This window comes from Erpetoichthys calabaricus, chromosome 13, assembly GCF_900747795.2.
Source record: "Erpetoichthys calabaricus chromosome 13, fErpCal1.3, whole genome shotgun sequence".
Lineage (NCBI taxonomy): Eukaryota > Metazoa > Chordata > Cladistia > Polypteriformes > Polypteridae > Erpetoichthys > Erpetoichthys calabaricus.
This window is the reverse complement of record NC_041406.2, coordinates 29,903,226-29,915,787: the sequence shown is the minus strand read 5'-3', so window position 1 is coordinate 29,915,787 and position 12,562 is coordinate 29,903,226. Positions and strand designations below refer to the sequence as shown.

At 34.5% G+C, this 12,562-nt stretch overlaps 1 protein-coding gene across 1 annotated transcript in view; it reads left to right on the top strand.

Annotated features, from left to right (window-relative positions):
- The window catches only part of trappc9 (trafficking protein particle complex subunit 9), an 845,084-nt gene that overhangs the window by 93,081 nt on the left and 739,441 nt on the right, over nt 1–12,562 (top strand). Inside the window, exon 12 of the mRNA XM_028818061.2 lies at nt 1,908–1,993. Within this exon, the coding sequence (XP_028673894.2) occupies nt 1,908–1,993 (86 nt within the window). The remainder of the gene's footprint in view (nt 1–1,907; nt 1,994–12,562) is intronic.

Sequence of the window (12,562 nt, the reverse complement as noted above, 5' to 3'; positions counted from 1 at the left end):
CAAACATTAATAACATAACTTGCTTCAGACTATGCTACAAATACAGTGAATACAATGTATCTTCTATGAAATTATGAAGGTCAGAACAATACACAGTAATGGTAAGTGGTCTTGGAATTATTAAAGTAGTTCACTAAAATGATCATGAACAAAGTATTCACTGACCACATCTGACTACTCTCATACAATTACTGTAGCTGCCTACCCTGTGTTCCAGGTGAATGGGGTTCTACGTATATGCAGATGCTATATGTATCATTGTCTTGAATTCTAATTAAACCAGAACTTTATTTTAATATGCTTTTATTTTAACTTTTAAGTCAGAATAGCAAAAGAACACTGGTAGTGTTAGCAGAGTCAAAGAGGAAGAGGAAGAAACAAAACAGTCTTTAGCTGTTTATCTCAACAACAGAGAATAAACCATCTACTATACACTGAACTAGAAAATATCTATTTAGTAGAGTAGTAGATGTAGGGTGGTTATTGTTCTTGCTTTCTTTTTCTTGTTAGTTTTACATAGCTTCTGTTACTATCTTTGTGTTTTATTTGTTATTATTTTTATTTTCCATCTTTTCAAATGTTCAGTTGAATATAAATGAACCTAATGTATAGAACCTTATTAGATATTACAACACACAGTAGAGATGTAATTGTTTGCTTATTTGGATTGAAATTCTGACTTTTGTAAACCCTTTTCACACTTCCTTTGTTCTGGTAACCATACCAAGAATTATCATGAGGAGAATGTTTTAATTCCCTAAATTATGATTGGTTATTTATGATCTAACTGGCAAAAATCGAAAGCAATGTGTCACTTCTCGTCTTTTGCTTACCTTTCTGTTGCACTGAAAATCTGACCTAGATCTGTATGGCATTTACAGGAGATGTACAGTTTATACTGAGGAGATTGGTTAGAGCTGTAACTAATTATTTGAAATGCCAGGTAAATCTTCAGTTACTTTTTTTAAGAAAGCGGTCTCCCAAACAATTGTCTTAAACTCCATATTTAGACTGCAGAACTGTACAAACAAGCAGGTGTCTGCAAAAACCTGTTTTAATTGCTGTTCTACTTATCCTTATGTAGTATTCAACTTCATGCCCTCTAACATTATCAGTGGAGTTTTCAGTCAATGTTCAGTTAGTCAATACAGGTAATTACAGTGTGTTTAACCTGGCAAATTGGTCAATGATATGGAGTAGTGTTACAATGGAACAAAGCAGTAGGGTATCTTGCCAGATAATTGATTAAGAAATTTGTGTTTTGTTTTAGCTGTGGTGTATTTGTAAATTTGCTACATTTTTGGGTTTTGTAAGTGGAAATATAGCAGATCTGGAATGATCCTGCTGTAGACAAAATACACTCTTGCTGTCAGAAGCCTGGTTAATCACTGGAGCTGACAGAGTTCTCCTCCTTGGACTGAACTGGTTAAGCTGATTGCTTTCTTTACTTCATAAAAGTTGAGTACATACTCTAGGAGCCACGTGGGTTACAGTTGCCTGCGCAGAGAGAACCCAGTTATAGTTTTGTATATGAAAATAAGTAGAAAATATTAATTGGATGATAAGTAATAGTTAAGGAAATTCAAAAACACTTAAAAAAAAAAAAACAATCTGGATTATTCATGGTAAATAACATTTATTGCAAAAAATAAATTTTACTGTAAATTAATTTTTTGAATAATTTATAAGAATGAAAGAAGGAAACTTTTTTGCACCACATGACTGTCTCTGAAACAATAACTTCAAATGTATTCTGCATTAATATTAAAGCTTTTTGAGTGAAATGAAATGTTGAGATACAGAGTCTGTCATGTTTTTTGTTTTTATTGATCTATTCTGTTAAACTTGTTTGTTTTTTATGTATTTATACCATATTCTAAATTATCTGATTTGGTTTCCTGTTGTAGATTTCCAGTGGGTCCAAGGGGATGTATGTGAAGTACAGTTAATGGTCTACAACCCTATGCCATTTGAACTGCGTGTGGAGAACGTGGTAAGGATCAGTTAAAAGTAGAATTGCATGGTTTTCATTGTTGTGGTTGTTGATTTGCGATATTCATTTTCAGACAACTATAGCTTTTTTCTGGTATTCTGTTATAGAGTAAGGCCTCAGGATTTTTGTTGTTTTTTAGTGACTAGTGGACAGTTTATTTCAAGGTATGCAATATAAACATGGATTTACATGTGGAGTAATACATGCAGTTGCAATCTTCTTATAAAATATGGAACCCAACAACATCAGGGAAAATCCAGAAAAAAATTAATCAGATTTCTTCCAGAAGCAAACCATGTGGGTCATAATATTAACAAGCACCTAAGGAAATTAAACTCTTTAGTTAAGTCAAATTATAACTAAGATGAGAGATCATAATAAACACTATTTTCTTAAACAAAACACAATTACTTGGTAGAAAAACACTTTTTAAAAAGGGAATTGTGAGCAGATAAAACCAATGGACTTTCACTGTGGTAAAAAGTATATGAAATACAAGCCATTGAATGTAAAATACTTTCTAAACAGAAAGTGATTTGTTGCATTGTGTCTACCTGATTGTACATATCAATACTTCATCCATTATATTAGGCAGATTAATACTGGTTTGAATCCTAAATATGTACAAAATTTATTTTTATATATTTAAAAAAAATTTTCTTCTATTTTTAAAATAGTGTGTATACACTACATGTTAAAGTTAATTTCTTTTCTAATCAACACAGCCTCATTTATTTTTAATTCACTCTGTCTGTCTGCAATTTTTTTGTGTTTAACATATTGTTTATAGCCAACTAATTTAAATGTCTCATTTTATTTTATTTATTTATTTATTTGGGTGAACATTACTACATAAGGTTGTGGTGTTCATCTTCTAATTTTATGGCCATGTCAACATTGTGCAACTTTTCTAGCGATTTTCAGTCGTAGCTTTCATTAGCATAATCTTAGCGAGTCAGGTACAGTTGTGTAAGGTGACATGCCCAGCAACTCACTCCAACTAGTCCGTCAGTCACCTCGACAAAATCAAAAAGGTTTAATTATTATCTTTAGTTGTATGGATGGACTGTGTATGCTTGAGGTGACAACCAATGAATGCTCAGCTGGAAGTACAATGCGTATAATGCAGCAATGTGGAATAAGGATACTGAATGTTTGGGGCAACCACAAACAGAATAGAAGATTGTCTGTCTAATGTCTTTTGTTTTATGTACCACGAAAGAACGGAAATAAGAAAAAAGGGCCAAGACTGCGGCTGAACTCATTGTAACTTATAACCGTTGAACATTGTCTCCATTAGGCAGCATATTATTGGTTGTCACCAAAAGGTATGAGCACCACTGTTCTGGAAGGTTGGCACAAGTCAAGTCAAGTTGGGGAGCTTGCACTGGTACAGTGTTGTGCCGCACCCACTACACGACGAAACAACCACCCTCCAGAAATAACCCTCGTATCTGCTGCAGCCAGGTGTTACGTGGGCGACCCCTTGGCCTGGTCCAGCCACTCGGGTCCCCAACAATGAGGATCTTACGAGCTGGATCAGCCTCGGGGACACGCGCCACATGGCCATAGTGTCGTAACTGACAATCCCTCACAATGCAGGTAATGTGCCTCATTCGTGACTCCATCCGCTCATTCAACACAAAGTCAAACCAACGGTACCCAAGGATTTTCCGGAGAGACCCAGTACCAAAGGAGTCCAGTCTTCATCTCAGGTCACTGGACAGCGTCCATGTCTCGCAACCATATAGCAAGACAGGAAGCACCAGGACTCTAAAGACTTGGACCTTCGTCCTTTTGCATAGATATCAGGAGTGCCACTTCCAGCGACCTCATGACCCCCAATGCTCTCCCAATCTGTCTACTGACTTCATAGGAAGAGTCACCAGAGACATGAATGTCGCTGCTGAGGTAAGTAAACCTCTCAACAAGGTCGACACTCTCTCTGCAAACAGACACACTGCTGATGGCTGTGCCCAAGAGGTCATTAAAGGCCTGGATCTTGGTTTTTATCCAGGACACTCACAAGCCCAGACACTCTGACTCCTCGCTCAGTCTCTTGAGTGCCCCGATCAGAGCCTCCATTGACTCCACATGCCCAGCGATTTTCAGTAATGTAAACTGACATTATCCATCAATAAAATCGGCAGCTGCAGTTGATAAGTCTGACATACTCAATGACCAGAAGTCATGTAATGTGTCATCGGCTTCAAGGGTCAGCTTAGCATGCAACAATAAATAATACTGTATAATTATTATATTTATAATTTGGTCTATTAATACAATAATACTAATAATAATTACAAACCTCTACTGCTAACTAGGATTCCAAAAATAACATTTGTTTTCCATTTGTGCAGTCTTGTAACTTCAACTGTAAATAGAAAGTCTGGTGACATTGTTTGTAAGGATGACATTTCATAAGTGACTATATTATTCAATATACTAAAAACTGTGTCCTTTTTTTTGTAAAAAAATTAAAGACCTAACTGGAGAATGATCAGCAACTGAGGCTAAGTTGATCCATAAGTTTCTGCGAAAGCTTCATTACTGAGGATTGATGAGTAACCAATGATCTGTGCTCCATGTGTTTGGAACTAACCAGGCACAGAGCATATCTTCTTGGTCCAAATACTAATAAGTGGTTTGACTTGAGCAGTTACAAAAAGCTTGAACTTTTTGTAGTGATACAATAAAAGGTTCAAGACTTCTTTTTAATTCTTTTATTTTCTCAGATATTTCAGAATGTGTAGGAGTAACAGGAGCTTATTTTATGTGTTGGTGTCCTGCATATGTCACCAGATAACTGTACACATTTAACTATTAAGTAGTTCACAAGTTAGTTTCAAGACAATCAATAGATAGCAATTTTTGTTAGCACAATGAGTTATAATCCATAAATCGAACCCTAACACAGACATTTTGCATGTTAAATTTTTGAAGCACGTTCAACATGGTGTTATCCACAGTTGTGTTAAATTGATATGTAAACTCAAGAGTTTCTTTAGGTTTCATTGAATAATGATGGGAGCCACAGCTAGCATTTTTAAGCATTTTATGGCCACTGGCATGAATGTCAATAGGGATTATTTTTTCAGGTATGATTTTTGTTTTCTTGGAAAATGGTGTACAGTAAAAGCAAAAGCTGAAAATGTTTGTGATTATAATGTAGGTGAAGTTAGTGAATTGTCAGAAGATTATGTAAATTTAAAGGCAATTTTCAGTGAGAAGCTGAGTTAAGTAGAAGTTGAGGGATTAGCAGAAAGCTAATATTGTCCCATAATATAACATAGTGGCATTTATTTAACACTTTGTAAAGAAAACCAGATTTAAGTTTAAATTTAATTTGCCTTTATCCTTTCTAAGCACACAGCTGTTTTAATCCACCACATAGTTAGTCAATTAAGGATTTGAATTTATAAGGGTTACATATTTTCATCTGTTTTTGTTGTTTACTTTAGAGTAAGAAGCTTATTGCGGAATATTTTCCAGAATTTTTTATTTTTCATTTGTCCACTGAGATAGGAGATGTTATTATTTGGAAAATATAGGCATTTACTTCTTAGATTTTTATAAAACAAATATTTTTCCATCCATCCATTTTCCAACCCGCTGAATCCGAACACAGAGTCACGGGGGTCTGCTGGAGCCAATCCCAGCCAACACAGGGCACAAGGCAGGAACCAATCCTGGGCAGGGTGCCAAATACTTTTTTGTAATAATAATAAATATGCTCTGTTATTCTCAAATTGTTGCTCTAACATCAGTAGGAAAGCTTATTTAAATGTTTATGTTTAAATGAATGTAATTACTTTAAGTATTTTCAGCTGTTCAAATATTACAAAAATATACACATTCAATTTAAGATTTTTTCTATTTTTTGTTATCATGGAAATAGTATAGTGCATAAAGAGCTTTTATAGGTACTGTATATTTAAATTATATTTTTTTTTCTAAAGGGAGCTAGGTGTAGTGGTGGCACAGTAGGTAGCACTGCTACGTAATTGACCCAGTCCCTTAGGTTCAAATCCTACACTCCGACAACCTTCGCGTGGGCAGCATCTATTTTCCTTGTGTCTGCGCAGGCAAATTTAAATGATGGCTTGAAAATTGCCAAAGTGTGGGTATATGTGCTAGTGGGTCCTTTGATAAACTGGCACCCTGTCCAGGGCTGTATCCTGTATCCATGTGACACTGATTAATTGGGTCTGAGACTGTTACATTAAATTTTAATGTATTTGAATTAACAGTATTAACTTCCCTAACAAAAAAGGTTACAGTAATTTATTTATATTTACTGTAGGTATTTCATGTAGGTTTGTAATACATTTACCATTTTGAAAGATTTCTTGTTGTTCACTAACTTGAAAAATAGTTCATTTGTAACCTTCACCAACAAATTCATGTACCCTTAACATACTCACAAAAAATATATATAATATGTATATATGTGTATATACAGTATGTATGCAGTTCTGGTACCCAGGCTTCAAAAAAACACAGTACTAGAAGAAGTCCAGAGAAGAGCAACTAGGCTTATTCCAGGAGTACAATATGTGAGTTATAAAGAAAGACTGATAGAGAGGAACCTTTTCACTTTAACCAACCAGACAAAAAGAGGAGATATGGTTGAGGTTTTTAAAATTATGAAAGGAATTAGTATGGTGGATACCAGAAATTACTTTAAACTGGGTTTGTTAACAAGACACAGGTTGAAACTTTTTAAGGGTAAGTTTCTCACAAATGTTAGAAAGTTTTTCTTCGCACAGAGAAACATAGACACATGGAATAAACTATTGAAGAGTGAGTTAGAAAGTTGAACTTGGGGACCTTCAAAGCTTGATTTATTTTTAAGGCAATTATATGGATAGAACTGGCAAGCTCTGTTGGGCCAAATGGCCTGTTCTCATCATAGCTATTCAAATGTTCATGCACCCTTCTGTCATCATTCTGTTGTCTTTGTGAAAATTAAGTATTTACTTACGTTTATTTACAATATATATTTTTAATATGTTAATGACTTCATAAACTGCTTTTTTTCTACATTCATTTTTGATTAATTAATTGGTTTAATCAGAAAATCTAGAAGCATTCATGACATTAAATGCTCATTAAAAATTAATCTCTTTGCAAAGCTTGGGAGAGGAAATGGTCATTAAAATGAAAGGCACAGAAGGGGAGCTCCTTAGGGTCTTAACATATGTAGCCTTTTTATTCTTTAAAGGTGAGCTTCTTCCCAGAGTTCTGTTACTTGGATCGTAATGTTTAACAAATGAATTGCTTATTATTACTTTTAACTCATTTTGTGTTTAAATTTCAATGCAATATTTTAACCTGCATGGTCTTTAAGTATTTAGAGCAGTACTTTTTCACAAAGTGACATGTTTAAAAGTATTTTATAATAATTGTTCCTAGTAATACAACATTAAGCAATAGGTTAATTTCTTAAATCATCAATACACTGTTCTTATTGCTTTTGTGTGGCAGTTTTAGATATATGATAAACACTAACTGAAAAAAAGTAGAGATGTATATTTATTGTAGTGCATTATTTCTGCATGTTGTATTCATCATTATCTTTGCCAGTCTTTATTTGGTAGATGCATTTAAGTAAGGTGAATAATGCGATCAGGTAAGATAACAAGTGTAGTGTACCATATGCATATATTGTATTTTCATGTTTGTGTATTTTGTTTCAATTGTTTTGATTTTATGCTTATTCATCTTAAATGTTGATTTTCCCAGTGCAGTTACAAAACCACTCACTGTCAATATATTAAGTGATTGAGCCAATGGAAAACATTATACCTCAGCAAATATTTTTAAAACACCACCATTTTTGGATGGATAGCTGTGGTTTTCTTCTTTAACATGGTGGATGTCTTGTGCCCTGTTTAGCCCCATTTCTTGCCTTCACTCTTTGTTACTGGCATAGGTTCCAGTCCTCCACAATTATAAACTGGACTAAGTGGGTTTGAAAATGTTTGTTTACTGGTTGTCTCATATATTTTGCTTTGTTCGCTGGCCATCCTACATGAAGCACAAAATGTGGTAGTTTTTTTCTTGAAGGCCACATCTAACACTGTTGGATTTTTTTTCTTTCACAGATCTATGAAAAATATAGGAAAAAAATGATTGCACTCTTATAATTAAGAGATTATTAATCAGAAATACTGAGAAATAGCACATCATAACAAAATCTTCTGAACTATGAACACTGCTAACATTGAGTGGGGCAGTATTAGATATGGAAAAAATTGTTAATTTCTAATGTTAAACTGTTTTATTTAGCTTTTAATGTATTATACATCTGTTTAAAATGTTTCGGATCATTAGTAGGCATGATGCACTGGGTTTTGAGTACTATACCTGTGACCAGTTAGCATGTTCTAAATTGGCAAAGTTTCAGTTAAAAATTATTGACTGCTTATAGTTTAAATTGAATCTAAGATCTAATTTACATGAAAGGATTACTTACTATCGTTTCATACCATATACTCATCAGTTGGTGTATTATCTTTCTAATTTCTATAGATTTGTTAAAATGTTTCAGAGTGGAATCGTTTGTTTCTTGAAGTCCTAGTTATGAATCAGTTTTAGTCAGCCTGAATTTTGTAAGCAGATTCATTAGCAATTACAAAAAACATCTTAGGAAGAACTCCTTTGGTTTTTTTTCCTGACTTAAAGGGGAACACAGCAGAGTATTATTAAAGCATAAAGCGTAAAGGGTATATTTAAAGCATACCCTGTTTTCCTTTCATAAGAATACAGATCGTTATAATTTTTACCAGTATTTTAGGAAAATGTTTTATCTGTAATTAAATAAGCCAGTTGAAAACTGAAATGAGAAATAAGCAACCAAACAATTGAATAACCACTTTTAGCGGCACCAATAGTTTCTGAAAAGGTCTTTATAGTATTTAATGCCGAAAATCTTGATATTTAAACAACTTTCTAACAAAACAGTACGGTAAATTATATATGTTCAAAACAACAGGTGAAGCATCTGTAAATTATATTTATTGTTTAAGCATAATTCATTATTGGAATTTTTTCTTTCTACTGCAGCATCTTGTAATTGTAACCATGGGAACAGTTATTTAGAGAGGGAGTCGGAATGAGAAGTGTGAAAAGCTATATTTAGTATTTAAGTCATAAAGATGAAATTAGACAAAGTAGAAAATTCAAAGCAATGTAATGGAAAATATATTGTTTATGTTCACTCATCACCATGTAATGCCAAACATACACACACACATATGTATAAATGTGTGTGTGTGTATATATGTGTATATATATATATATATATATATATATATATATATATATATATATATATATATATATATATATATAATGTATAGATTTATACATTATCTATCTATCTATCTATCTATCTATCTATCTATCTATCTATCTATTATATAGTGCCTTTCACATATCTGTCTGTCTGTCAGTCAATCATATTTACATACAACACATTACTTTCATAATTCTTAAATACTTAAATGAACTATTTGACAATCCTGCTCTTTGGGTAAACACATCATCATTGTTAAATGTAAATGATTTTTATAGTGAAGTTTTTAACACAGTAAACAAACATATTCCAACTAAGAAAAAAATATTATGAAGAAAATAAGACAAAAATAGAATAACGAGACTTTGTGAAACAATGTAAAATGGATATTTGAGATTTTTGAAGGAGGAATGTCCACGTAAAGGGACTTCAAAATGAAGGATGTAGAAGCATTACATATAAATTCTGAGCAACAGCAGAATTCTAGAGGAAGAGGTAGGGCAGCCTTTGAGGACATTTGATTTGCTTCACAAATGCATTTAGAGTACCACAAGGAGATAATTAAGAGTATTCCTATTTCCAATATCACCTTTAGCACAGTAGCCTTTAACCAACTTCTTTTAGATGTACTTAAATGCTTTTGGGCTCCGAGACTAGATAAAAAAATATAATTTCTTTTGGATATCCTAGATCTTCCACTGTAGGGCATGCCTGTTACAGTGAGTGTAGGATGCAATAAGATGACTTCTTTACTATATTGTCTATCTCCCTTAACCTGGTCCTCTTGATCCAGAGGTGCAGAGACATTATCCAGAGATTCACTTGTTGCATTGAAGTGTGAGCCCAGCAGCTCAGCAAGCAAACCTATTTTTGTCTGCACGTATCTTTCATTTCCCTAAGTTTGTGACCATAATTGAAGACTGGGGCACAGACTGACTAAACAAACGGCACTGTTTATTTGCCATCTTAAATTTTCCAAAAAAAAGAACTTTTGGATCAGTTTAGCAATCACTAAGGATTGAAAAGGATTGAAGCCTATTTATGGAATGCAACAGTGCTTATTACTAAATTTGTACAGTCATTTTTTTAGCAGTACACACTGACACATTTTAACTAAGTGTTTAGTTTGAATGATTAGCTTAAATGTTAAATTTATAATTTAACAAAATTTAACATGTAATGCTTCACCATTCTGACAATGAGAGAAGAATTTTATATTCTTCCTTAGGAGCGTTCAGAGCCATGCATAAGAAAACAAGAAGTCCAAATCCCTTTTTGGCCTGTGACGGATATCATATATTGATGGACATTCCGGCCAGGATGGCGATGGGTCCCATACCTGACCTTGAAACCTTTATAATAGGTGCAGAATGGAGGACTTCCTCCCTTGGCCATGTGCTCCCCCAGTACACTGGATGGCTGCATGCCATTCATAAGGTTCCCATTTGGACACCTGCAGAGCTTCACTTAGGGTGTAGTCCCAATGGGCAGTCCAGTTGGAGTCCTTGGGTACTGCTTGGAGTAACTGCTGGGGCAAGGCTACCCTGTCCAGTGGAAGTTCTGTCTATCCTGGAGGCAGTATTGTTGCACAGGAAGTACTTCTGTGTCTGGCCAGAAAAGTAGCTGCTCTGCCTTATCTGGAAAGTCAGAGTTGGGAGAGAAGGTGGACGAAGCTCTCCTAAAGTGGACAAGAAGGAAATTGAAGAAGTAATCATGTAATGATGGCTTCATGCATTAACATCATTATTTTGGATTATGTTAACCTACCTAAGGTATGGCTAATTGGACTAGAACTTGTGTCTGGGGTGTAGACAGCAAGGTGTCTACTACAGCCTCCAGGCTTTATAGCTGGTAAGATTTTTAATTGTTTTATGCCATTAATGAATAATAACATATGACAATTAGAATGATTGAAAACAGATATTCATTTGGAAGTGTTTTCCTTTTTTTCTTCTCAGCAACTGGGAGTAATTGTTATAACAACTCCATTTTCTGGTAATGGAAAAAACGGCATCAGCTCCACGGCTAGCTCTGGCGTTTTTCTGGCCCTAGGTAAAACTGTAAATGAGTCCTGCCCTGTCCCTTCTCTCCATTTTTAATAAACAAGGCCAAAGAAAACTAGCTGTTTCCTGCAGATATTAGGTGAATTGAATGAAACTTTGACTTTTATTTGATTTTTATATCGTTCCTGTTTTTTCCAAGACCAGTCCAACCTGTCATTTATGTGGACCCCCAAGTACCTGTAGAGGTGGACCACTTCTGTATCCACTTCTTGCATCATGACCAGACATATAGGTTTTGTGGTGCAGCAAAAGTCAATTACAAGTTTCTTGGTTTTACTGATGTTAAGATGCAGATAATTCTGTTTGCACCAAGAAACAAACTTGACTCCTATCCTCTTTCTCATCCTCTTTATCAATACACCCCATAAGAGCAGAATCATCTGAGAATTTCTGCAAGTGACATGAACTGGTGTTATATTTATAGTCTGAGGTGTACAGAGTAAAGAGAAAAGGCGACAGAACTGTTCCTTGCTGTGCTGCAGTGTTGCTCACATCCATATCAGAATCATAGTCCTTGAGTCTCAGAAACTACAGTCTGCCCAACAGACAGTGAGTTTACCCCTTAACAGGGATGGCTGGATTGTGTTGAAGGCACTGCAGAAGTCTAAAAACATAATCCTCACAGCTGCTGCTGGCTTTGTCCTGGTGAGAATATACAGTACCTTGTGGAGCAAGAACAGAACGTCTGCATAATGGCTCACTGTGACAGCCAAGTCAGATTTTTAAATTTTTTTTTAATTCTCTTGCTTTATAATCATTCTGGTATATTATTTATTTATTTACTCACCTACCTGTTTATGTATTTATTTAAAGAGCTTCTGCAAAAAGCCAAATTTCCCCTGTGGACAAAGAAAGTATCTGTCTGTCTGTCTGTAGCATCGTGTCGCTCATTTTCTGAACCTAATTTCATAGAATATAGGATTTCGATGTTCTCCATTCTGAGTTTACCTCCTGCACAAGGTTGAAAGCCTTGCTTTCTTCTCGTTATTCTACATATCAAGAGTGGACCTCAGCATGCAGAATATATTTCTTTTCTACAGGTACATATCCACTACACAACAGTTCAAACCAGCCTTGTATATATATGAAGTACTAGTAATTCATTATTGTGCTACACACTAGTAATAAAAAAAATTTACTTTCTGTGAACGATCCATTTAACATATGGTCCTGTGCTAAAGGAAAGTGAGTGTAGTTGCTGAATGC